Source organism: Chelon labrosus (genome assembly GCF_963514085.1).
Source record: "Chelon labrosus genome assembly, chromosome: 20".
Classification (NCBI taxonomy): Eukaryota; Metazoa; Chordata; class Actinopteri; order Mugiliformes; family Mugilidae; genus Chelon; species Chelon labrosus.
This window is the reverse complement of record NC_140353.1, coordinates 3,963,184-3,989,809: the sequence shown is the minus strand read 5'-3', so window position 1 is coordinate 3,989,809 and position 26,626 is coordinate 3,963,184. Positions and strand designations below refer to the sequence as shown.

At 42.9% G+C, this 26,626-nt stretch overlaps 1 protein-coding gene across 2 annotated transcripts; it reads right to left on the bottom strand.

The window, feature by feature from the left end:
* Positions 1–1,917: 1,917 nt before the first annotated feature.
* On the bottom strand, positions 1,918–26,110 carry vps39 (VPS39 subunit of HOPS complex). 2 transcript variants are annotated; one of them, XM_084569211.1, is made up of 24 exons: positions 25,522–26,110; positions 25,250–25,315; positions 25,099–25,163; positions 24,761–24,803; positions 24,547–24,641; positions 23,523–23,621; positions 23,324–23,416; positions 22,448–22,631; positions 19,582–19,702; positions 18,253–18,373; positions 17,815–17,944; positions 17,403–17,545; positions 17,036–17,176; positions 15,968–16,109; positions 14,444–14,530; positions 13,336–13,409; positions 13,011–13,227; positions 11,747–11,875; positions 11,119–11,221; positions 10,816–10,861; positions 9,413–9,562; positions 5,952–6,086; positions 4,901–4,992; positions 1,918–4,054 (listed from the first exon to the last, which is right to left on the bottom strand). In XM_084569211.1, the coding sequence occupies exons 1-24, from the start codon at positions 25,592–25,594 to the stop codon at positions 3,973–3,975; spliced, it is 2,631 nt and encodes an 876-aa protein (XP_084425337.1). In that variant the 5' UTR covers positions 25,595–26,110; the 3' UTR covers positions 1,918–3,972. The 2 variants fall into 2 exon arrangements, with proteins under 2 accessions (XP_084425337.1, XP_084425338.1); XM_084569212.1 differs by having other exon boundaries at positions 17,815–17,941.
* Positions 26,111–26,626: the final 516 nt, after the last annotated feature.

The following is a 26,626-nucleotide window of genomic DNA, read 5'->3' as shown; positions in this document are numbered from 1 at the left end:
AGAGAAAACGGATCACAGAAGTGAACATGATTCATCCTCTGGCAATCATGAACGTATGTTTGAAATGTTACACCAATTCATTGAATAGGTGAAGAGATATTTCACTGGAAAACTGAACCGGTAACCAAGTCCCCAGGATTCTTATAGTGGCAGTAGAGAAAACGAATCATGAAAGTAATAAGGATTCATCCTCTGCCAACCATGAATGCCCATTTAAAATGTCATGCCACTCCATTGAGTAGCAGTTGAGTTCTTTCAATTGAAATTCAAACCAGGAACAAGGATTTTTATGGTGGCAAAGGAGAAAATGGAACCCCAAATAAATAAGGGTTCATCCTCTGGCAACCATGAATATGCCAATCCATTGGGTAGCTGTAAAGATGTCATCTTGGATAATCAAATGAGGAACAAAGCTTCTCATGGTGGTATTAGAGACAATGGATCACAAAATTAAAATGGGCCCACATGGGACCACAAAAGTAATTAGGATTCATCCTCTGGCAACCATGAATGTATTTTTAACTTGTCAGTTACTCGATGCCAGACCATTGAGTAACTGTTGAGAGGTTTTCCTAGAAAATTATAATGGGATCAAACTCTTGATGGCCCTAAAGAAAACGGACAACAAAGGAAATTTGGCTTCATCCTCTGGCAACCATGACAATTGACAATTGTCATGGTTGCCAGAGGATTGACAATTTTCTTGGAAAATTTAAACAAATATTAAAAGTTTTAAGGATTCCCATGGTCTCCCTAATGAAAACAGATCACTTAAGTAAATAGAATTCATCCTCTGGAAACCATGAGTATCTTTTTGTTTATGTAAATCCATCGAGTAGCTGTTGAGATGTTTTCCTGGAAAATTAAACCAGGAACAAAGCTTCTCATGGTGGTATTAGAGATAATGGGCCCACATGGAACCACGCAAGTTATCAGGATTCATCCTCTGGCGACTATGACTGTATGTTTGAACTTTTATGCCAATCCATCGAACACCTATTAAAATATCTAATGGGAAAATTAAATAGGAGCAAAGTATTCGGGATTCTTCTTCCTCCAAACATCATGTTGTCCACCCACAAATGTCCACCACATGGAGCCACCTGAAGAAAACTCAGGGGGATTCAGTCTGAGGTGGACTTGCTGGATATTTACACAAATTATTCCTCCATAGATACCAAAGAGGTCCTTTCTCCTTGGTTTGAACATAAAACAGACGTGGACTGGTTTAAACTGGGCCAACTGGAACATCTTTTCCATTTGCACACTGGTGCTCTAGTCCAAGACATGACAGCATCCCAGTACAGTACAGTAAAACCACACAGAGTCCTAAAGAGAGCTACATTAATTTAGAGCTTGATGAATTATTCAGTGTTTTCTGAGCCTCAGGGGATGCTTGTGTTTTTTTTTTTGTTTTTTTTCAAAGTCACCAGGGACTAGAGTACAATCACGATGGAGATCTCCCATCTGTTTCCAGAGATGATCAGCTTGAACACACTCTGTCGGGGCTGGGCCTCGTTCTGAGACTCGATCCTGTCTCGGTGCCCAAGAGAGGGAGTCATCGGGAGCCGTCCCAGGCCCCGATGTAGAGAGCATTTGGCAGACTTCACCGTGTGAGTCGAATCGCGTTGCTGAGTAATCGGGCTTGTTGTGATTCTGTTACTCCAGCTGGCTCGGCTCGGAGTGGGGAAGTCCATTAACAGCACGAGTAACAGTGTCGGTATTCTCCAGCGCCTCAGCCCCGAGGATAATGGGCCTAATCTGGGAAAGGACTTCAAGATGAGCTCTGGGATGTTGAACTACTCACGATAAGATAAGGAGTGTTCTCTTTTTATTATTATTATTTTTCATGGGAACAGGAAGTGCTTCAATATCTAAAATTTTACAAGAATGACTTAATATATTTAATATGCTCACAGTCTGTTCTGTATATGTGTGTGCACAGGTTCTAAAGTTAAATCTGGTTCTGATAAAACTCTTTTTATTCATTGGCTCATTCTATGGAAGTCTAATAGTGCCAGGGTTAGGGTTCCTTACATCTGTACCTTGTTCAAAAAACAATCTTATAAATTTCATGGTATATTTTCAGTGAAAACATTACGTCAAATAAACTGCCGCTCGGTGAATACCAGCCTCCAGACCGAGCGGCCCTCACACGGACTCAGACATGAGTGGAAATGCTCGTTTATTACTGATTAAAGCCAGACAAAACAGATGCTACCTGCTGCGTCGCCTTTCACAATCAAACAGTGAGAAATTTCGCCATCGACGCTCTTTATACAGCAAACACGCAACGGTACAAATGCTAAAAAATAACAGGTTCTCCAACAGTCTTGGCAAAGAAGCGTGTGCAAACCTTCGAGAGCAGAGGAAGAAAAGAGTGAGTTCTCCTAATTATTCAGATTTGCTTCAACCACAGCAATGACGCTCTGGACATTTCTAAAAAGCGCACATTCGTCAACACACACATCAACGCCGGGGGAGTCCAGCGTCTTCTTGTTTGAGTCGAACAGAAACAGCCACGTTTTTAGAACAATATTGCCGTTAAAAATGCTCAATCATCATCATCACCGCACCTCGTTAGAGTCACTGCTTCGGGTTCTCGTCACACTTGACAATAAATAAATCGGGACAAGCATCCGCTTTTAAAGTGCTGCGACGTGTCTTAGAGAGAGACCGGGTAACTTTGGACAGAACAAAAGACGCCACTACAAAATAACAAGCTGAATTCATTAGTAACTGTTTCCTTGGCTACTGTTAGCTCATGTAAGGCTAAGTTTACTGTAACAGGGATGTCTAACAGCATTAATTCATAAAATTTGGGCCACAGAAATTCTTCTCTGAGGACACAGAAGATGCAACTGGGGAATTGTGCACCTCATCAGCTACACAATGATATTATTAAGGGCTGATACACACACTGAGCCGACGTTTCAAGTTTTCTGGCATGTCCTGCCTCAGAGGGATCACTCTGATTGGCTGTTCATCTCAGAGAACCGGAGGAAACTAGAATAAGCTAAACACAACTAACAGTAGCTCTTTGCGTTTCCCTTTTGAAAGATGAATATGGACGACTGCCCCATAGCTGCTATCATGAATTATTTCCTTTTAACGCAGAGTGTGAGGTGCCCAGCGATCTCTTTGGTGTGTTCAGGTGCAAGCTTTTTGGCTCGGACACAAGCCTTCGCCCTTTAAAGCCGACTAAGTGTCTTCGTACCTTAAAGAGGAGAAGAAGTTTCTGGGATTATTCTGTAAGTTGCCAATTGCTCAAAAGTTACCCGGTCTCACTTGAGACAAAAGTAAACGCATTAAAAGAGTGGATGCATTCATTAGAGGAGGAGCTGTGAACATTAGCTGGAGGAGCTGCATCAAGGCTTTAAATAAAACACACAAACATGCTGTAAGACGGAAGCGGTTGTGCTCGGTCGGTACAATCTTCAGAGTCACAGAAGGCATTTAACAGTTACTCCTGCAGAGTCTATATGGCATATCAAGCAGCGTGAGGAACTACACAGTGTTACAGGAGGAGAGGGAGGCGGCGGTGAGAGGCCGGGAAGAAACAATAAAAACAACACGATGAGCTCGTAACCGTCCCCCGGTGAGCGCTAACGTCTGTTGTGGAGTCCGTTTTTCTCCCCGTGTGTTACCGCGGGGCAGCGAGTCCCGTCTAGCGTTACAGCGACGCATGCTTTTCAAATGTCAGAGTCCCCGTTTCTCTTCGTCGCTCAGACATTCCTCCGGTTTCTTCATGCACAGAGAAAGAGGAGTCGCGGCCTTTGCTTTCAGGAGGAGGTCCCGTTCTGCTCCGTGGAGACGAGCGCGGGCGGCGAAGGTTAACTCGGGTCGGGGGGGAAATGTCAGCGCCCGGTGAGGTCCGTGACTCTGAGCGCCGCCAGCCCCCCCCGTGTATGTCCAGTTCAAAATGTCCAAGCAGAAGCGTCCGCGGGGAGGGTAATCGCGCTCGCCTCGGCGTTACTGCTCCGTGGGACAGACGTTGCGGTCTTTGCAGCAGAAGTAGTGCACGACCACGCCGTTGGGGTACCTGGCGAACGCGCTGGAAGAGAAACAAACAAGAGAGCGTCGGATTATTACCGAAGGCATCGGAGCAGATAAACAATTAAAAATGTATGAGTGAACTAACAATGAACAAAAATAAGACGTTGCTCAAATCAATAGAGCTGCAACACTGTTATAATCCTACACTGGGGAGGATTAATGTCCAGAAAGAAAGCATGTTAACAAAATAACACTATACACTAAAGACAAAAAGGACAAACGATGAGACAGTCAACTGGACAGGTCTGTCTTCAGGTCTAAATGACTGGTGGGGAGTTTCGTTTTTTATTAGGAACATCTGTAGGTGCTGTTCACCTGAAACAAACATAATTAGGGTCTTGTTAACAACCAGATACTCTGCTGTCATTGCAGGAATTTGTTTTGATCCTGTTTCTCTCTCTGTCAATGGCGCTCCTAATGACCTATAAATGGACAGAAGCTCCAGACTCAAGGTGTGAACAGGTGCAAGTTTCAGGTGGACACCATCCGCAGATGTTCCCAATAAAAAACCTAAACTTCCCAGCAGTCATTCAGAACGGAAGAAGCTACTCAGGTGAAACGTCTGCAAGAAAACTCAACGAGTCCAGTTGTCTTTGCTTTAGCTTTGATTTAGGCCGACGTATTTAAGGCCTGACAGGCGGTTTAGACGTCACGGCGACGCAGATTGAAAGAGCTGTGACTGGTCTGCTTGGCAGTAGCGTGTTTTAGTCTTTCCGGATGCTTCTCCATCTTCGCAATTGATTGTTTTGGCCAGACTGACGAGCGCACAAGTATAAATGGTTTGCTCCAGCCTACGCCGTCGATGTCCTGCAGGACCCTAAACGAGCCTCAAAGTCTGAGTTACCTGTTCCCTATTTTCTTCTTGCAGACTCTGCAGGTCTTTTCTTCCGTGATGACACATTTAACCTGTTGGTGGAAGATGCGTTCCTCCTGCACCTGAAAACAGACAAGAGCAGACAATGTGTGAAACAACTTTTAACATCTTGTTTTCTGAGGGAGTTTATCTGTTTGCTATATTACAAGTTGTATAAGCTAAAATTAGCACTAATATGACTTGTGAGTGTAAACTGCTGTCCACCAACAGATGTAAATCAACCTTTTGAGAACATCTGTTCAGATATACAGCAGAAAAACCCTTCCTTTACATCTGCTCTGTAGATCTTCAGATCTCTTACAACTAAAATAATCCAAAATTAAAAAGGAAGAAAAGTGTCTTGAAGGAAACATCAGAATAAGAGCACATAGACTTGAGTTGTACTTTGGGTGCTATGGAAAAGGAGGAGCTTATTATCCATTTATCCAATTTTGCGAGAAAGCTTGTGATGTGTAGCCAGTATACCGTCCTCAATCAGAGCAGATGGACCTGATCAGACCTAACTGATTAATAAGATTGAGAGGGTTGGGTCAAATCTTTGATAATCGGTTAAGTAGGAAAATATTAGCTCCTAATAACCATGTAAACTCTTGATCTGATGGGTGGAATAAATCCATCATCTCTGCACAAACATGAGGCGACGTGGAGGTAGTAAAACAAGCAGTTGTTTGAACAAGCGTTTGAAAAGATGACGGGCAGCAACGTTAAAAACGAGGCTCCGTCTCGCTCCATCTTCTTCTGTTGACTCAACTCAGTGTTGTCAGTAAAGGTGGGAAACCAGACTTATTCTTTTATCCGTTAAATTTCCACAGGCTTGGTTTGGGACATGCTACACACCGTACATGTTATTCAACGTCCATGTCAGTCTCTGATCACATTGATTCAAATCGTCTTGAAGAACGTTTAGTCTCTCTCAGATTAATTCGAAATAAATGATGACTAAAGTAGCAGATATGTTTTTAATAAAGAGGACAGAACAAACTGAAAGTGTTTATTTAGACTTGTTGTAATCGACACTCACCCTGAGGAACTCGGCCTGCAGCAGACTCTTCAGCACCTGGTTGCAGCGTTTCCTCTGAGCCTTCTCCTCCAGGACGCTCTCCAGGAAAACCCGGATCTCTCTGATCTGAGTGTTTGCCGGGAGAAGATTGATGGCCTGGAGGAACATTGGCAGGTCAAACACCGCTATCCAAACGACGTTAAGTCAACAAACAACGCTGCAGCGGCTCTTTGCAGAACTTTGTCGGATTTTAAATGAGCATCTTCTCCAGCAGCAGCGGCGCAGCGATGCCAGCGACTCGTAGAAGAGTCATTTCCACATTCATTAGACTCATTACTCTGAACTTGTTAATAGTATTATGCTCGTATATTAAATTAAATTACACTCCCTCGGAAATCTAATAATCAGTCTCGCTTGATAATTCTTACTGTTGCATGATCCCAAAAATGGAAAATGCACCAGAATGACTCAATCACTCAGGAGAACTGAACACAGTGGAGGCCCAGTGCTCTTGTTCTCCTCTTACGTGATTTAATTTACTTGAATTAGCACAAATTGCCATGTTACACCCAAACAGACAGAATACAGTGAGTGTTTCCTGCTTATATCCTGAGGAACAGAAGTGACATTTATTTAGGACAAGGCCAAAACGAGTGCAGCTAGACTTGTTGAGAGTTTCCTGTGGTTGGCGCATGCTTGAAACTCACATGATCGTAATCTATTAACCGCCCAGGACTCACGCGCAGTCAGAGGATGTTATTCAGATCAACCTGAGTGGTGTCTTTTCTGCACGGTTAATGGTCCTCTAACAACCATGGTCCTCTTACACCTGTGTGCTGGTGTGTACGCCGCTATAAGACTAGACGGCAGCTAATCAGACGAGTAGAGTCTCTCGCTTCAAACAACGGCGAGTGAAACTGAATCGGCTCGTGTTGGAGTTGGAGCTAATGAATGTTGAACAACGGTGACTGTATGATAAGAGGGCTGAGTCACTGCACAGCCACTTACAACACAGTCTTAAGTCTTTTTAAGGTTGGGCTTGCTATAGGTGTAGGCTGCTGGGGGACTTCCCATGATGCACCTGTCCTCTACTTCCTTCTCAATGCGTTAGTGTTAGCTGTGTGTCCCTCCCTCCAACTCCACCTCCCGTTCCTCCATCTTCTCTCTGTGTGTGTTTTCTTTAATGTGGAGGTGTCCTGTCTTCACGGCTTATAGTCTGAATGCCTGAATGCACAACCAACATACGACACCTCTTACACCTACCAGGCATAACATTATGACCACCTTGTGCCTCCAAAACAGTTGTGACTCATCAGAGAATGGACATGGGCCTTCTGAGGGTGTCCTGTGGTGTCTGGCAACAGAATGTTGTTAGTAGGGGGGCTTTTGTGGATCATCCCACAGATACTTGATCATTTTGGGATTTGGAGGCCAGGTCAACACCTTGTGCTGTGTTTTTTTTTTTTTTTGTTGTTCCTAAAGCGTTTTTGTGGCTGCATCCTGCTGGGGATGGCTGCTGCCATCAAGGAGTGTCATTGCTATGGGGTGGGGGTGCCTGGTCTGGTCTAGGTGGGTGCTACATGTCTAGGTAACATCCACACGAATGAATGCCAGGTCCAGGAGTTTCCCAGCAGAACATTAAATTGTCACAAGATGGTTTAAATGTTATTCACTTCTCCCGTCAGTGGTCATAATGTTATGCATGACCAGTGTATATTCATACATTACCTGCTACTATTGTCACTGACAGTTTTACGCCCCTGTGCTCTTGTTTATCCCCTAACAGTAAATGCATGAGCACAGTGTTTACCCAGCCACCACTACTTGCTATGGAGGCTTCACGCTCTGGGTTCTGCAAAGCATCAACTGTTATTGACGCTTTACAAATTAAAATTTAATGGAAGTGGATTGATTAGACTCCCCACTAGTCAGTTCAAACTGATGAAGCCTCTTAGAGGAGTGCTGAAACGTCCTGAAAGCTTAAACAGCTCCTGAATAGCTTTAACTACTGGTCAAACGTCCAAACAAGTTGATTTATTACTGTTAAAAAACTAAAATAGCTACTGACACACCTACGGACAAGCACTGCTCATATAACACGCCAAACAATATCAGTCATTAAAACTCAAAATTTTTACAGAATCACAAGGTTTTTAAGCAACTACAAAAAAACAGGAATGAACAGCAGCCTTGAGGTGCAACAAGCTGATTTACAAAAGTGAGGCCAAGGCAAATTTGTCAGTTTGGGGAACGTGAATGAAATGTTTGCAGACAGTACAGACAAAACTTCTACTTTAAGGACGTCTTGTGCCACCTTTGTCTCGTCAAGGACTGATTCTCATCTCAAAAATGAGCATAAAATCTTAACTGTTAAAGCATCCTGAAGTTTAATGGCTGCTCTAAACTCAAAGATGGGTTTAAATCTGCTTATAGTCCTGTAGCGGGAGGTGAAACCTGATAATGCCGCACACATTCTCTCCTTGACGGTACACTTGTTTGTACGCACGAGCACTACAGTTAAAAAACATGATTATGTTCTCACCTCCAAAAAAATAAAAATACCTTAACTATACTAAGCTGGAGACAACTGTACATTCTTGTGTTGTCGCTCGGTTGAGGCAGAGTCTGGGAGCACGGCCAGAGGAGGCAATGAAAGCAGGCTGCCGTTAAAGTCAATGAGGGAGCACAGAGACACAAGATGGAGCGCCGCCGCCTGTGGGATCTGAACCCAAACATGCTCGTAAAACCTGCGGCGTTCCCCTCGAGGGACCCTTAATTTGACACGACTGTGGCCCGACACGGATCAGCGGCGCCTTTCACACACAATCACATCCAGACACACACACACACACACACACACAGAGAGGGTCCGTGCTGTTTTACAACCATAATGTGGCTCAGATCAGATAAAACAGCTTCTTTTACGTGTTAAAATATTTACACCGACGCCGAGGTGGAAAGGCAGTACTCCTCACAGTAGCTTCTTCACTTGACCGCGTAAAAGTTTGACAAGCGAAGTAGGTCATGAGCCAGTTTTCAGCACCTTTTATTCAATTAACTCTTTGCTATATTTGTGCGCAGGTATCTGATATATGAAAGGAATTTCATCAAAGGTATTCACGACGCCTCTCGAGGGAGATCAGCACCCAGCAGGACGTCTTTTTCTGGTTTTCTGGATCTTCTCTTGTCACAAAGGAAGCAGCCTGATTGCCCCCGACAGCGAAAACCTCTCGTCTCGTCGCTGCTTTATTCTCACAAGCACCAAAAGACTTGTTTTGTGTGGGTGCATGTCATCATTTAACCACGTCAGCCTAAACAAGCAGACTCTGCGCCGGACTGAATCAGGAAATAACGACTCAATAAGCAGTTTGAAGATTTGTGGATTACTGAGAAGAAAGCTGAACTATTTTTTTCAGACTGGAGGTCACCTCTTATGTCACCCTGGTGGGGTGGGGACAGACTTCAGGTCAATTGTTGTGTACCTTGGTGGTGTTGAGCTTGCTGTGGTGCAGCTCCAGGACCTGCAGGGCCGCCTGGAGGTTGGCCTGAGGCTCGGACAGCTCCATCTTGATGGGCCCCAGGCAGTGGACGTCAGGGGGCGACAGGTACATTCGCAGCAGAGACAGATAAACCTGCAGAGCACAAATAGAGACGTTAATGCTGCGCTTCATTCAGATTGTTATCTGGACCACGTAATAGCACGTAGGACAATAAACAAATTAACAAAAGTACAAAAACTATGTAAATAAATAAAACAACGTATAGTATAATATTTGCAGAAAAGATAACTGTGGGATAAATAAAGAATTATCTTATCTTATCTTATGTACAATGAATATAAAATAAGCTTTTTAGAACAGAGACTCAGACTCAGTGGGGAAATTAACAGATTACATCTCGTTTGTTTGGGTGCAACAAAATCTGAAGTGTGCAAACGACAACTTGCCTTTTTTCATTCCTATATATATTTATTATTACTTAAGGTTTTGCGTGACAGGAACAAGGAGGAGATACAACGCGTTAATTACTAGGTGGATATTGGTGAAGCCTCGTCCACAGATAAAAACTTTTAAGTCATTGCCCATCTCTTTGTAGCCGACAGTTGGCCTCTAGTAAGACGTTCAAGGCTCTGGTTGCCTAGGTAACCCTCTTGCATATTCTCCACCCTAAATGTTTTCAAGTGACACAAGCAAATCTGAAATATTGCTAGTGTTTGGACGGAGGTAGCTCCTTCTGGATTCACCTGACGCCCAAAGCTCACCATCAGTGTGGGGAATTGTTTGGTAGGAATCAAAGTTGTGTACGGTGTTTCCTTGCGGTAGTAAACATTCGGGGAAGTTTAAGTTAATATTAGTTCAGCCTGGAACACACCTACTACGGTGAATCATCGCTAAAACTCAATGAATTAACATTTCATGGTCTCTGGTTGCCTCGTGTGTGTGTATCCTCAGGTGTACGCCTATTTACACTTGAACTCCTTATGCTAAGCTAAGTTCTGCTAAACTAATGCCAAGAAAGCAAATAAAAGTATTTCCTAAAAGCAATAAACTTTAAATAACACCATTAAACAATCAGTGTCCACTCAAGGATCTTATTTCTTTGTTTTCCTTGCTTAAACAGTAATAATTATTTTATTTTCAGTGCTGCTGTCATCTCAGCTCAGGTAGACAGGTATTTGTGTTTGTAAAGCCGCCCCCCTCAGCCATAAATAACCCATTATATTTGTGCAGGGCTTTCCGCAAACACGAAGGCACTTATCGCAAAGCAACAGAGCACACAAGGTGAAATAAGAGGTCATAAAAAAATAAACACAAGAGAACTATGATGAAATCTGAGCGGACAAAACAAACACGAAGGCAAAGAATCTAAAATGAACGCTACTTACGTCTTTATTTCCTTCAACAGAGCTGTTGTAATGCCGGTGACAGTATCTGGAAACAGAGCACAGAGAAAAGCATCAGACATCTCATAACGCTGCGGCGCCTTTATTTATTTTGCTGTAGAAAAAAACTTGTGATTAAATATGGTTTAAGGGAAAGAAAGGAGCTTACTACTTCCACAAATACACTTTAGACTCTTTTAGTGTCACAAATTAATAGCCCAACATCAGTCAAATAAGCCTGGCGAGCTTTTCCAGCTGGTTGTTGGTGTTAATCTCAAACGCGGTAATGTTTGCAGGAGAACTCACTCTTCAGCCATGCGGGTGTCCTTCAGGATGTGCACGTAGATGAAGAGCGCCTGCTCGTGTTTACCCATGCGGCCCAGAAGCAGCGCCCGCTCCTCCAGCAGGCCTGGGAGACGGAAGACAGGGTCAAAGGTCACACCAGATACTGGACACAACTCACTCATGTATAAATGATTAGTTTTTTTTTAATAAATAAATGCCCAAGTATAATATTTCTGTTTCATTTGTTTGATTAAGTTCCTTTTGAGTAATTTCTTTGCAGAAATGTAGAAAATTCAGAGGTGTGCAAATACCTCTGCAAGCAAGGACATACTCACTAGACTGTTTATTAGGTTCATTAGTGAACGCCAAATTAAGTTTGTGGTGCTGTTAAACTGGATTTAATTAAACAATTTTTTTCTCCAGTTACTTTGCAAAGAATAGTATTACAAAATGAAAGCACGGTTGAATCAACAGCTCTCTCGCCGTTATTTTAAACCAACACTGATTACAGTACGTTCATGAGGTGTGTTCTCTGATCACGCGGTCAAACTCCCACATCCTTGTTTGTATTTGCTAGACAAACAGTTGAGAAAAGTAAGAGTTTGTCCGCCGCGCACACACGTCCGTGAAGCGTGAAGTCAGCTCCTACCGTCGAAGGGAAAGTCACTGATGAGTCTCGCCGGTTCGTAGTTGGTAGAAATATCCAGGAAAGACAGCAGCTTGTTCCTGAACTCGCCCAGTTCGCCGCCCTCCTTCCCCGCTGCAACAGCTGGAACCCCTGCAGCAACAGAGAGCTTTTTATTTATTAAAGTATGTATAGAGCTGGAACGACGGTCCATGAACAGAATTTTAAAGGCAAAACAAACAAGTAAGAATCAGGCTCAATACTCTCTCCTCTTCCTGTTCTGTTCTGTTGTATAATTTAGGAGCTGAAGAGTTTTGTTGATGAGGGAGACACATTATTAATACATGAAGAAAGAAAATAATCAAGTACGCTCTGTATCAAAAAGAATAAAAACCCATCGATAATTAAAATCCAACCTTTACGGATTCAGTCTTTTTTTTTCTTTTTTAATGAAATTACTGAATAATTAAAGTTACATCCTCTATGTTGAGTTTAGAATGTGTTATCAAATGCTTTTCTCTTAAAATACACTCACCAGCCAGTTTATTAGGTACACATGTCAAAACTAATGTACTCTCTGCACTATATCTTAGCTTCCTGATGCTCCCTCACATAAACCGAACATCACAACAGTCATGGAGGAGGATTTAGTGCAGGACTGTCTGTTTTCACTGGTGTACCTAATGCTTTGGCAAGTGAGTGTATATTTAAACTGCATGAAGCCAAACCTCACTGTGGAGAATCGCGACAATCTCTAAGAGAAAACAATATCTTCATTTCACAGGGCGTGCACCGCGATACGCTTCAATCTGAAGCTAGGACAGATTTATTTATTTTATTAGTCGTTTTTATTCCACAATCGGGATTCACGTTCGCGAGTATCCCATAAAATGTTACTGCGTTGGCCGGGGAGCCCAATCTGATGCGCTGTCCCTGGAAGAGCATTAAAAAGAGTAAGAGATGGATGGATGTGATAATAAATCCCGTCGGAGGATCGATTTGCAAAGAAAAGAGAGACAACTCTCTGACTTAAGAGGCAAAGTGAACCCATGTGCTGTGATGTAATCCTAAAATAAATTTAAAAAGTAAATTGTTCTTTTGGCAGTGAGTCGGTTTTCAGACGATATCAAAGCTCCAGGGTCACGTTGCCTCACGGCTCTGATGCTACACATCTTTGGATCAGGCTGAAAATAAGAAATAAGCCTCAAAACATAATCTGATTTTTGCAGTTTTAAAGCAGCATAAAAATGAGTCGCTTTATGACTTCCAGGTTTTCTCTCGCTCGTACCTTCTGGCAGCGCGTTGAGGTACTCCTTCATGAGGCCTTGGACTCTCCCCAGGTAGAGCTGGATGAGGACATTGTGAAACTCTGGGCCCTTCTCGTCCCAAATATAAATGATGTGCTCCAAATACGGGATGGCGAGCTCCTCGAAGCCCTCCTTCAGGAACTGCAGCACCTTGTCTCTGGGCAGAGTCTCCACCTCTGTCAGGTCTTCAGTGAAGATCTGAACAGGTAGAAAGTAAAACAAAACAAAAAAAAACTTTCACAATTAAACAGCTATAAATATTTGTAAATATTCTTGGGTGACATTTGTGTAGAAGTGTGTGCCTACCCTCAGGCCATCCTCAGGGCAGAGCTTCAGCACCCAGGGAGAAAACTCAAAGATGAAGCCCAGATTCTCCACTCCTGTGTGTGTTAATATGTTAGTATGGGATAAATTGAATGTACAACACAGTAAATGTCATTTTTTTTCATTTAATTCAATTAAAAAAATATAATTAATTTTATTTGTCACATGTTTGTGTTCCCAGCAGACATATTAATCACACATTAAGCTACCGGGACGTTAGCTTGCTAAACCTCGGTGGCTTCTAGACACCTACATTTGCCCAGCAGCGTTGTATTCGCGACTTACAGCTGATGTCAACACTAGACACAACTTGCCATGCTGTAACCATGAGTTTTATTTGAAGGTGGCATCTGTCTGATGCAAATAAACAACTCAGTAGGGACAGGAGTTCATCTTGGAATCGCTGATGCACACAGACGAAGGCCCTATTCGCATGGGACTAGTTTTACCTGGGGACCTCTTCTAATTTGTAATAACTGCGTAGGTCGTCTGTGATCTTAATCCTGGTCCAAACCGTCATCTCTATGATTTGGGGATGTGTTTTTACTTTTTCAAGACTCAAGTTTAATTTGCGGCTTTTTTTCTGCCTCTTGTCACTTTAAGAATCACGAAGTATGTGCTGTAAATCAAAGTTTGGACAGATGTTAGGGTGCAAAGTCGAGATGCCGTCGACCCATTCACCCATCTAGACGGATTAAATCATTAAATCAAGCGTTAATGTGTTCATCGGTACAGGCGGGGCTGATTTAAATGCTGACAGGTCGTTCAATAGTCTCATCACATCATGTTTTATTCTTTAAAAATAGATTTTTTTAACATCGATCCGAATTTGCAAAGTAACTAAAACTGTCAAAAAGTGTGTGGAGTGAAGCATAAAGTATCTCACGCAAATGTGCCACACAGAACAAAGACATAGTGGGGTCGATTCTGAATCACATGATGTCCCCGGATAAAACTAATCCTGTGCGAGTAGGGCTAAAGATTCGCAGAGACACAACCCCTGACATTTAGTCTGTGCCTTTCCTAAATCCGCCTCAACAAATCTAACATATCGAGCAGAAATGCCACGTCTGAGTTGGCTGGTTCTTACCCAGCCTTTGGAGGTACTGCACCGTTCGCTCGTGGCCCTTGAGAGGAGAGTTGGCCTTGGTGGACTGGTCCAGCAGCACCTGCAGAGCTGAGAGGGCAAACAGGGAGAAGGAGAAGATGATGAGGAGGAGAATGAAGAACATGTGTTAGATTAGTGATGTAAAGCAGCAACATGTCATCTACCCTTCTCTCTTTACGCTGCATTACATAATTCCTTCATCTACAGCGACTGGAGGAAACATGTGCGCAGTGTTAAGCGGTGGCCAGGAGCAGCTGGTTTGAATCGGCGGACGCGGAGAGAGGCCGACTTCGGCAGCATGACATCACAAGCACAAATTGCAGCGGGCGAATTAAAACCAGCCGCACGCACGGCGACCACTGCCCAGAATCTGCCGCAGAGCGCTGCCAGGGACCGAAAACATCAAGGCAGCTCTGATTTACGAGGCCGGCGGCTCGAGCGCATGCAGGGAAACCTCCGCCGAGATAAAACCGCGCAGCCCTCCGACTACAGCCTCGGTACAAACGCGTTGCGATATCCTCTTGAATTTACACATAATGGAACAATCGTGGCTCTTGTTTTTGAACTGGCAGCGAACGTGGAGATTTCTATGGTCAACTGATTGGACAATTAATTACGAAATCCAGAATTCAAGAGTTAAGAGTTATTGGGAACACATGTCTCATTGTGTTGTATTTTTATGTGTTCATGCAGAGAGCTGGAGCAGATAAAACACGCTCTGTCAGATAGCTTGAACTGTGGTATCACTCATTATTCAGCTGACTGACATATCGGTTGTCTGCTGCATGATGATTAAATCCCAGCTCATGTAAGAGGCTGTGGTTTGTAGAACTACTGAACTGTATTGTGTTGTGTTCTGTTATTTTGACAACCCCATTGTAGTCAGTGATAGAGGCTAGATAACAGAAACACTGTAGTATTTAAGTCAATATAGTTTAACGGCACCACAAGCTACATCCTCCACAATGATCATCCAGCTGATTCACCACTTTTCTGATGCTGTTTAAACATAAACCAAACATAAAAACAGTCATGAAGGAGGATTTAGCGCATGACTGTTAAATTAAAAAGCTTTTTCTTTGATTCACCAGCGTACCTAGTGAACTGTGCATGTAATTAAATGATGACTACGGGTTTCCACTTTTGTTTAATTTATATTTGGCTGCTTATAGCTATTAATCATTCATGCGGGGAAAAAAAAGCCTCCTTCAAATGAATTATTGCACCATAAATGATTAGCCAAAAACACATAATAAAAAGGAATTCAATTTGTTTTAGCAAAGAAACACAATTCAGTTTGAAGATAACACTTTAAATAAAATATTTGGATTTGGATTTATTACTAAGGGATGTGATCTCACAAAGTTCTCTTCTGTAGCTCAGGCGAGACGTAACAAGCACCTCTCTGAATATTTTACTATTCACAAAACATCAAGCGATAATGATTTGATTTATGCAAATAAGATTTTTTTATTTTTTTTTTCTCCCCAGCAGCCCGAGACTCACCTTTCTGGTGCAGGCCCTTCTTTTCGTAGAGAATAATGAGCTCGCTGTACTTGTGAGCCTTCTTCAGGACGTACTCGCTCTCCTCGATGTGGCAGTGGTTGTTCTCCAGGCGTAGGAGGGGGGACACGAGGGCCACGTTGGTCTGAATGAGCAGGAGATGAAGGGAGATTAAAGAACGCGGTACGCTTCCCGGCATGAATCGGCCCCTTATCTTTTCATCCAAAACAATTGGCAGGTGACTTCATTCGTTACAGGTCATGCAAACTGAAAAGGGACCGCCAGCGATGTGGCAACAAGAGACCATGTAGTGTTAATGAGATTCAGAAAGTTGCAGCTATGATAGGAGAAAACTTTCGGTAAGATGAACTCAAGTATGAGGTACCGACCACCGGGAGCGACTGATACAGTTACCGTCAGGATTTACCGTCCATGACTTCTTAAGCTCCTACCACCGAATTTATCGTGCTGATAGCGAGCTTGGAGCATCACCCCCGATTGAGAGCGGCGCTGACAGCCTTTTCTTACGTGTGATCAGGGTCTACTCTTGGGAGTTATCTTGATCAGATGGAGCCCGACCAAACAGAAACATGTGGTGGTATTTTTGCTGGATTCCCAAATGAGCGTGAGCTGTTTCGTTTTAACTTACACGGGCGGCAGAAAGACTTTCAGGTTCATCCAGGTTGTTTTCCTCTCCACACAGGGCCCAACAAATCAGTGAAGAAACTTATTTTGGCTGCTTCTAACTCTGATCTCACCCCTCATTCCAACGTGAGTTACCGTTCAGCTGTAGATGAGGGCTGACACGAGGATTTTTTGGGGGGTAAATTTAGAATCACTGACTTATGTGGACGATGAAGACAGCCAAGTTTGTGAAAGCTGATTTAACTTGTGCCTTGAAACATAAACATTACAATTAGGCTCGTGGTGAATCACAAAGTACAGCACAAGTGGTCGACCCACGGCAATATTTGCTAAACTTCCTCTGTTTATGCCGTGAACACACGAGGGAACAATTATGATAAACAACGATTAAGAGCAGTAAAAGCATTTGAAACGATGTGAACTTACGTGCAGGTAACATTTCAGCAGCGTGGTGTCAATGATCTGCAGGAGTTTTTTGCGGCTTTTGATGGTGGGCGTTCCCTCCATGAGTGGAGACGTCGTAGACGGATCAGAGTCATTCAGCTGTTTCACGAGGTGGCTGCGTTTCTGTAAGGGGCATTCGACAAAGATGCACAGTATTAACATTGTGCTGATGTTTCTTTTCCCCCTGTACCTCGATCTTAAAAAGGAACTTCCACCCTCAAGAGGCGGGGTACACAATGGTATTCTCTCCATAACAGGGAGCAAACTTAAAACTGAAATTTGTATGTAAGATACCACACACACACACACACACACACACACACACACACACACACACACACACACAGACCTGGGTGAGGTAATCAATCAGAGCAAGGTGAGCCTTTTCCAGCTCTGCCCCAGACAGCGTAGGCAGAGGGTTGGGGTAGTGCAGCTGTTTGCGGTAGTCCGATGGAAGCAGGTCTGGGTAGAGTCCAATCACGTGTGTGGGATCTGCAGTGGGTCAGGAGGAGACGGTTTTAAAGGAAAATGTGTGTGGAGGACGGTTTTCAACACAACACTTACATGCTCCAAAGAAGGTGTAACTGTCAGGAAACTGTCATAATGGGGGACTAACGTCATCGATATTCATATGTAAGCAAACTGTGCAACAGATGCCTTATGAGGTCAGGAGAAAAGAAAGAAAAGTAGGGAGAATAAACTTCAGAACAAACTTCACAGCTAAAGTTAAATTGTATGTGCTGATGCAACTCGAGCCCCACCTGTGCCAAGTTTGGCAAACACCTGCATGGAGTCGTCAAATCTCTTCTGGCAAAACAAATTGAAGGCGTATAGATTCTGGATGTGATGTATCTGCTGCTTCTTATCACCGTCTGAATCATCCTTCATCTTCTGGCAGGAAGAAAAAGAAGAGAAAGGAGAAAAAAAGAAACAACAACTCATCATGCCACAGATAAATGTCTCTTGTTTCGTTGTCAGCATGTGAGTTTCCAAGGACACCACACGAATGGCCTTTTTTTAATTCTTGGAAATGCCTCTGGATAGCTGGATTACTAGACTGCCTACCATAAAGTACAGAGCTGAGATCATTTTACTGATTACATAGTTCCACTTAAGATAAGTGATTTCTATGTTCGGTCCTCGCAGCTAAAGCCCAAATTGAATGTTTGAACAGTGGAGGGAGTGGTGCCGCTGCTCACCGCCAGCTGAAGAGCCAGTTCGAACTGCTTGTCCTGGAGAAGCTGTCGGATCTGGGTGGCTATCGACACGGGCACCAGGCGCCACACAAAGTGGTTGCTGGCAACATAAACGATATTCTGCCTGTGAAAAAACAAGAGCAGAAAAACACAATTAGAGACAAACAGAAGTGTTGTTTTCTTTCTGAGGATGCACCAACAGTACTAGGAGAAATGGAAGCCCAGGAGAACTGATGAAAGCTACAAATGAGGTTTAAATAAAAGAGCCATGAATAGGAGCATTTTTGCATTTTAGCACGATCCTTTTCCTGTTATTATGCTGACAACTCGTCATAAATCGACAAATCTGTCTATTACAACTTCATAAATGAAGGGGAGACAACGAAGGAGAACAAACAGCGAGGTTGTGGCCTGTATGCAAATAAAGTCTGACGACACTTGGGGCGCAGTTGAAATGTTTTAACAGCTCCTAACTCTATCAGACACCTACAGCGGCATCTGAACCCCAGACAGCTGTTTGTTTTGTGTGCGTCCCAACTCGGGGATATGACGCAAATTGTTGGAGCACGCTGTAAAGTAATACCCTAGGTTATTATTTAATTATTGATCTCCACCCCGACGTTAGTTATTTTAGAGACTCGCACGAAGCTCAGGTTATAACTGAAACTCAGGTAGCTTCCATGGAGAGTAACAAAAGGTGATTAATGGGAAAATATTAATTTAACTCCACATGGCTGCTGTGCATATATATATTCAATAGTTTTATTAATTTATGTAGTAGTTTAATTACTTAACAGCTGCAAAGACAACATATTTGTCTCATCACACATCACTTACGGGCTTTTTTCTTTTCTGGCAATCATTCAATTCAGTTTTTTTTCTGAATGAATGAGGAAAAACTCGAATTATGCAAAAGCAAGGCAGTTGAGTAAACTGTCCTTAATGTGATCTTGGATGAATTAGGCTGCTAGGAATAATGAAAATGACTGAAATTGATTAAACAGACCCAGTAAGTTGCGCATTTAAATAAATATGAAACAGCCTGCAACTGCACAGTAGCACAACAGCTACGCCAGCTACCTCAAAACAACCAGACAGCAGCGTCAGTATTTGGACTAATACGGTGAGTTGGTGTTCAGAGCCTGGGAGTCATCACCGTGTCCTCATTAGTCGTTTTATTTTTTCCGACAAGAACTCAACAAACACTTTGCTGAACAGATGCTAATGGCTGTTACGGCTGTAATGAAGCGCAGAAGGACGGAGTGGTAAGAGAAACAGATGGAACAATTACTGAACGTCAACAAAACGTCCGCGGAGGACAGGCCGTCTCACCCTGCCGAGGAGATGAAGCGCGGCCTCTGCAGCTCCACGCTCTGCACCAGCAGCCTCGGCTCGAAGGTCCGGATCTCCACGTACCGGGGGAGAACTGCTATGATGTAAGGAGGCTGGTGCTCTGGGGACGTTGAGAAGAGTGTTTTTCAGAATTGAGTGTTTCTGCATTCTTGTGCAAATCAATTTAAAATCAAAACGAAGACAGTTTGACATATGAGAGGATTCTGCAACATCTTCTGCAAATCACCAAGTACAGTGGGTATAAAAAGTGGGAACATCCTTGTTAAATATGCAGGTTTTTTAGATCGTGATGTAAATAATTTCGTCATTGAAGCGTGTGCACATTTATGCAGTTAGGTTAATCTAAGCTTTTGATTTTTGTCTTTGAAATATGAAATAAATCAGGTTTTCGGTGGCATCGTAAGGCTTTTAATTCAATCGCAGCTCCTAGAAAACAAACGGCTCAACGTTTGGTGGAGAAAGAAGCAAAGAGCATCATTCATTCATTCCTCTTCTGTAACCGCTCGTCCTGTGAAGGGCCGTGGGGGCTGGAGCCTACCTCAGCTGTGATCTGGCGAAGGGCGGGGTACACCCTGGACAGGTCACCAGTCTATCACAGGGCTATCACAGAGAGACAGACAACCATTCACACACCTACGGCCAATTTAGAATCACCAATGAACCTAGTGAGCATGTCTTTGGACGGTGGGAGGAAGCTGGAGTACCTGGAGAGAACCCACACAGACACAGGGAGAACATGCAAACTCCACACAGAAAGGCCCCAGTCGGCCGATGGATTAGAACCCAGAACCTTCTTGCTTCTTAGGTTAGTTAGAGGGCTATTAATCGAGATACCACTCAGGTTAATCTCCGACATCTTCCTCTAATTGCAGGTGAGTAGTGGATCGTTATTAGTCATGTGAGCTCCAGGTGTGCAACACTCACAGGTGTTCGTAATAAAAACATAAACTTTCCGCTCCGCACTTAGAACTGAAGACTTTAAACGCTATCCAGCAACACGCATCGAACGTGTGACACAGATTGAAGACGTGGTAACGGCGCAGCAGCCTTGATTGTATCGAGCAAAGCATGTGATAAAGCTTTCTGTAGATTTCATCGACGCTGCGGGTGTTGGGGGGACTTTTGTGCCTGACATGATGCCCTTGGAGAGCGTGGGAGTGGGGGGAAGGTTCACTAATGCCTCTGCTGTGATTGAGGTTTAAATTACTCGGGGCAATGATGCAGGAAATCCAGCCTGAGACGGCGATTTAGCAAAGACTTTAGACTTTATACGATGGCCAATAGAAAAAGCCCCGGCCGTCTCCTCTGGTCGAAATATTCTAAACCCGGCGCTCATCCTCTGCAGACGCACGCCAAAGCAAATATGTTAACTATATCAACATGAGGAAATTGCAAACTGTAGTGAAACCACTGCTCGGAGGCTTAATTTCCCCTTCATCTTTTTCATTTCTGCATTCCGTCGAACCGGGAAGCTTTCTTTAAAACAACGTGAGAGCTCTTCTGCATCACTCCTGTCACAAAGTTCCCTTTTTTGAACCAGACCTATGGTGTCACTGTCATGGGATAAAAAAAAAATAAAAAAAAAAATGAATGAATCCAAAACTGAGCTTCATCTTCTGACATGTGGAAAACAGGATCGCAGCTCAGACAGAGAGGAAAGAAAGACTTTGCACAAGGGAAGGAAAGATTGAGGAAGAGAAAAGACGGAGCAGCTGGATGACAATAACTGCCAGACCGAAGGCCGTAAGTGAGCCAAGCACTTAGTCAGGTGTTTGAGAGCAAACCTGCTCAATCAGTGTGACAAGAAGAGAGATGACTGCACTGTAGCTGACGGGAGAACGGCTCACACACATGACACGTCTCAAAAACAAAACCATGCTCATAGATAAAGTCACAGTGCGCTATTGTCAAGACAGAAACTGAAGCTTTTATGCAAAACGCTTACCAAAGAGGAAGGAGGTTCATTTAGGATTGTGCTCACATTTAGAGCAGAACAAATTCCAGTTGGAAACTTAATCCAGTGTTGTACTATGTGTATATTTGTACATTTCCTGGCTCTCTTTTGCACATTCATGCACGTTTTCACCTACTGTAAATACCAAATGAAGTGACTCCTTTTTCCCTTCACTATTATTTATTGCATCAAACACCCAGACAAAATCCTCGTATGTTTGGAGCTTGCATGGCAATACATCATATTCTGATGGCATTTCAGACAGTGTGCGCAAAACAAAAACCTCCATGTGAAAATAAATTCTAGCTACTATATCTCCGCTCTCCATTGTGGCTTGTTTTTGTCCCTGCGTGCGTCAAATTACTGACAACCTGTTTCCCTTTGAGGTGTTTCCTTGTTTCGCCCTGACAAGGTTGCCAGAGAAGAAGAGTCACGAGTGCATGTGATCAAAAAATAAAGTATAAGCTGCTGAAATCTGGCTAAAATGGCTGTGCTTAGTTTCTGCAAACAGGTGGATTTTCTGAGGTTGAATTGTTTAGAAAGTGTGAAATGAGAGCCACAACTAAAATGGAGCACGTTACACCAAGAGTGACACACTTTGCTAAAAAAAACAAAACACCTTCTGGGTTATCTGGAAGACAAGCTCACATGGAGCAGGGGGAGGATTTTTGGCTCTCGTTGCGTCCTTTTGACTCTGCTGTCAGTCCCTGTTAATATCAGACGCAAGCAAACTCTCGCAAATATGTCAAGAATAAACAGAACTGGGCTTGTAGTATTTTCTTGTGTCATATCAGTGGATATGTAACAGCAGAATATCTGTTTACATTCTGAGTGCAGAAAAATAAATATTAGAAGAGGGAAAAAAAAAAAAAAATCCTGTGTTTTTCTTACCCATGGCTATAGGGATATCTGTCCAGTTCAGGGCACACTTCTGGGTGCAAACACCCTCTTCGTTAAGTACCACAGTCAGGTCGTCCTGCCCAACAGCCACCTTGCCATCAGCCAGAGGGGCAACCAGAGGCTCTAACTGCTTCCCAGTGGGGAAGAGCTCCTTGATAGAGCCACGGCCGTCCATCTACATGACAGGAGAGACGGTAGTCACGAGATTTATAATATCCCAGCAACGTAAAGATTATCTGTAACTACGTTCATATATAAGTGCTTTTCACAGACAACAAAACACTATTAAGAAAAGGCAAACTAAATAAGTAATACACTGCCAAATTCTAGCTGATAATGTGGTAGGAAGATCAGGAAGAAGTGCAAAGGAATAAGCCCAAAATAAACACAAGGAGAAGGCAAAAAAAAAAGAAGAAGACAAGATTGTGTTATATAACTGTCTGACTCAGAAATGTGTTAATTTCCAGGTGAATGTCCTTCAAACTTAGGCTTGAAAAGCGAAATACAAAGGATTCAAGTCAGTTTATGTACAAGTCACGACAAGTTGAGATGAACAAGGTCGCCTGTTTAATGCAGACGACTGAGACACACGTTGCGTGCTCGGCAGATTTTGGAAAATATGATGATTCAGGAAAACTGAAACTGTTTTCTAAAGACACAGATAAACCAAGTAGACGCAAAAACAACAACCTGAGAAAAAAAAACAACCTGCAAATCCAAATATCTTTAAGGATTACGCTTCAAACCTTATATAACCAACTCAGCCTTAAACCTACAGACTTAAAAGCCATAATGGGTGGGTGGAGCATCACTTTAAACTACAGGTAAGTAAAAGCTCTGCGTTGCCCTTCTTGTAACACGACGTACCCGAATGAGGTAATAGTCTCGTTTGAAACCAACACATATGGAGTTTTCACACCAAGCCATGGACTTTGGAATATCTGGCGCTGCAAAATCCCCCTGGGAGACAAAAAGAAAACATTAAGACGTCTAAATGTGTCATAGGACTGGAAAAAAAATAAAAAATAAAAATCTGCAGCGAGTCACATCCGTTATGTAATTTTACCTGCAGCTCATGAAACTCTCTGTCCTTCCAGTAATACATCTGGAGTTTCTTTTTAACAGCGACACACATTCTCAGCTTTTCATCTCCAGAGTCGGTTTGCTGAGGAAAAATATACAATTCAGGACTTAAAATTAGGGAAATGTGAGTGCATTACAGAAAATAGCGTTAAGTTTGTTTATTTTTTCTTGAAAAATACAACTGTGAAATAAAATTTAAGGGATTAATTTAAGTCTTTACTATGCTTTGGCCATTTTCTACAAACCAAACTTACAGTCTCTGAATTATTTTGGGGTATTTTTAGGCATATTTTCCTAACTTGACACGTTCTTAAGCTAAGTACTCTTAAGCCAAATGCTGAAGTAGGAGTTGAATTAAAAAAAAAAATGTTTATTTGATGATGCAAGGCAGAAGCATATTAGATCTGTGGAGTGTTGCTAGTGTTGATACCGTCTGAGGAAGGGCGCTGAGATCTTCATGTCTGATAGTCAAATATCTTAAAGTATAAGCCCTGTACTTGCTTCTGCCAGTTTTTAAACACTGAACTTTGAATCGCGAGCCTTTCATTTTATATTTTTTCTATCTGTACTGAAGGCTCCTGTCACTAGTGAGTAGTTAAGCTGTAGTAATTGATTCTAGGTACAAACCTGAAGCCAAATTGGAGGAGAAAAATGAAACTCAAACTCCCTGGTCATAAAAAAAGCTCTCCGTTAAGAAGCTGGTTCACTTGCGTTTACATACAAGTGGATGGTTGTAGCTCCTACAAATGAAAATTGTTCTCAGTGGATAGATTCAGAATTGGGAACAATAGATGCATGGTAATGACTGCAGTACGATACTACTAGCATCGAGGATGCATTAAACAAAGACTCAAAGAAGGCACCAGCTCACTATAAATGGTGTTAGCCTGGGACATGAGTGAGTTGTTATAAAAGAATTGGGTGAATTGGCAGAAAGGCTGACCCAGCTCTCTTAATAGTATTGTAGTATTGTGCCTGAAATCGTGGGCTTCAACCCCTGAACTGACCTGCAGGTCACATGCAAAGAGTGTGGCCCCTTTGGCTTTGGACACCACGGTGATCTGCTGGAAGGTCAGGAGGTCGTGGACGTGGATGTTGTTCTCTGCAGCAGAGTACGCAAAAGATTAATGAGGATAAATGCTGTGGTGCTGTGTGCATCAACAGACAATGCTTCTGCTAGGATGAACTAAATACAAAAACATGTCAATGACAGAAACTTACCCAGAAGACTGACAAGAATTTTGTACTGTGAGACAACGTACAGCTGGAGAAAGAATAAAAAAACACAATTAAAGGAGGTTAAGTCCACACGAATCCAAAATCAAGCATGAGTTGATATGGAAACGACAACACACGAAGGATGGGAACATGCTAGAGCTCAGATTCCATTCATAATCGCAATAAAGATCCAAATTTAATTTATTTTATTACTAGTCACAATGAGTCAGTGCAGGAAGCAGTCTCAGAATCTAGAGTTGAGACTTTTAACGCTTCTTGCTCTTGGGGTATTTGGTTTATCCAGTTGTTAGCCCTAAATCTCACTCTATAAAACTGTCTACCTGCTGAATCTTCTTTGAGAAGTTCTTGTTGGATTTTTCAAGCGTCACCTCAAAGCGGTTGGTGCCTAAGAAGACGGGACATGGGTTAATCAAAACTTAGACTGTCTGAAAATACACAAGCAATGAGGTGACTCCCACATGCTCTTCCTACCTGCATCTTTCTTTATTCGGTAGAGAAGAAGATGTCCTGGCTTTGTTCCGACAAGCAGCCAGTCCTCTGTTGGGAAAGAAACTCAAGAGTCAAAGCTAAATCAAGGGATGCATATTGATCACTGCAGGGAGGTTACAGTACAGTATCAAGGATTTTCAGGCAGAATCTGAGCCGTGACATCTGAGACTACAGTTCAGTAAACGCCCAGAGGGACCACTTCAATGTCAAACAGTAACACAATATCTGAGGGACACCTGTAATAAACCACTCACCCCACGCAGCAAGGCAGTCAATCTGCAGAGGGAGCTTTTCCAGAATAGGCACCGGTTCATACGCGTCGTGCATCTTGAAGAAATATTGCTGATTCGATTAAGACGTCGCTCTGGTGTCTCAAACCCACAAGGAGTTGACGCCTGTCGGGTAACAGCCGACTGACCAGACCGCTGATGAGTCTTTCAGGGTGCTACACCTTTACATGTCGCCATTAACCGACGGACAGGTTCAGGTTCAGCGTTTCGACAGGCATTGAGGAAATCTCTTCTGAAAACTCACGCTTTCGCAAACTGCAGCAATGCGATGCAGTTTTGGGCTTTTTAGCCAGCTAACTCTTCGACCAAAACAACAGCTGATCGCTAGCCTGCTAGCTTAGAACTTGGCAACCAACGGCTGCTGGTCATAAACATTGCTCCCTCTCGCTCAGCCTACACTAAAAAACCGAGCAACGGCTGTCGGCTACTTTCTCAACAAGGGCTAACGTAACCGTTGTTAACGCGAGATACCCGGTAACAAACGCCTCATTATCCCTAACACATAGTAGTCGTTAGTCGGGGTTAGCTTCTTGCTACTTCCTCAGTTGTGTTGACGACGGCTGCGCGAGGCGACAGGGGTTTGACAGGCACGTGACAGACGCCTGTACACTCACGAGGAACGCATTAAAGGCGCAGTGACTACATTAATGGTGCTCTGTGATTCTCGCGAGATCTTGGAAGCAGTAGTTAACGGTCGCGCAGTCCGTTACACCGATATTAAAAACGTTTACAGATTTTTATTTTTATTTATTTATTTATTTTTTTTACTTAGATGATTTCTGGATTTAAAATGTTCCAAGAATTACTTAAATAGTGGAAAATATATTTTTAAATTACTATTGCTTTCACCTCTGAGTGACGGATGAACAATTTTGCACTACTGCTAGTTTACTTGTATTATTTCATGCTCATTCTGTCACTATTTATTCATTAACATACTTAGTACATTCATACTTACTTCTAACTGTTTATATAATGGTACACTTCTTGTATTTCCACTTGTTTATTAACATATATATATTTCTTCGTATTCACTGTATTGCGGGATCAGTAAAGTATATCTATCTAT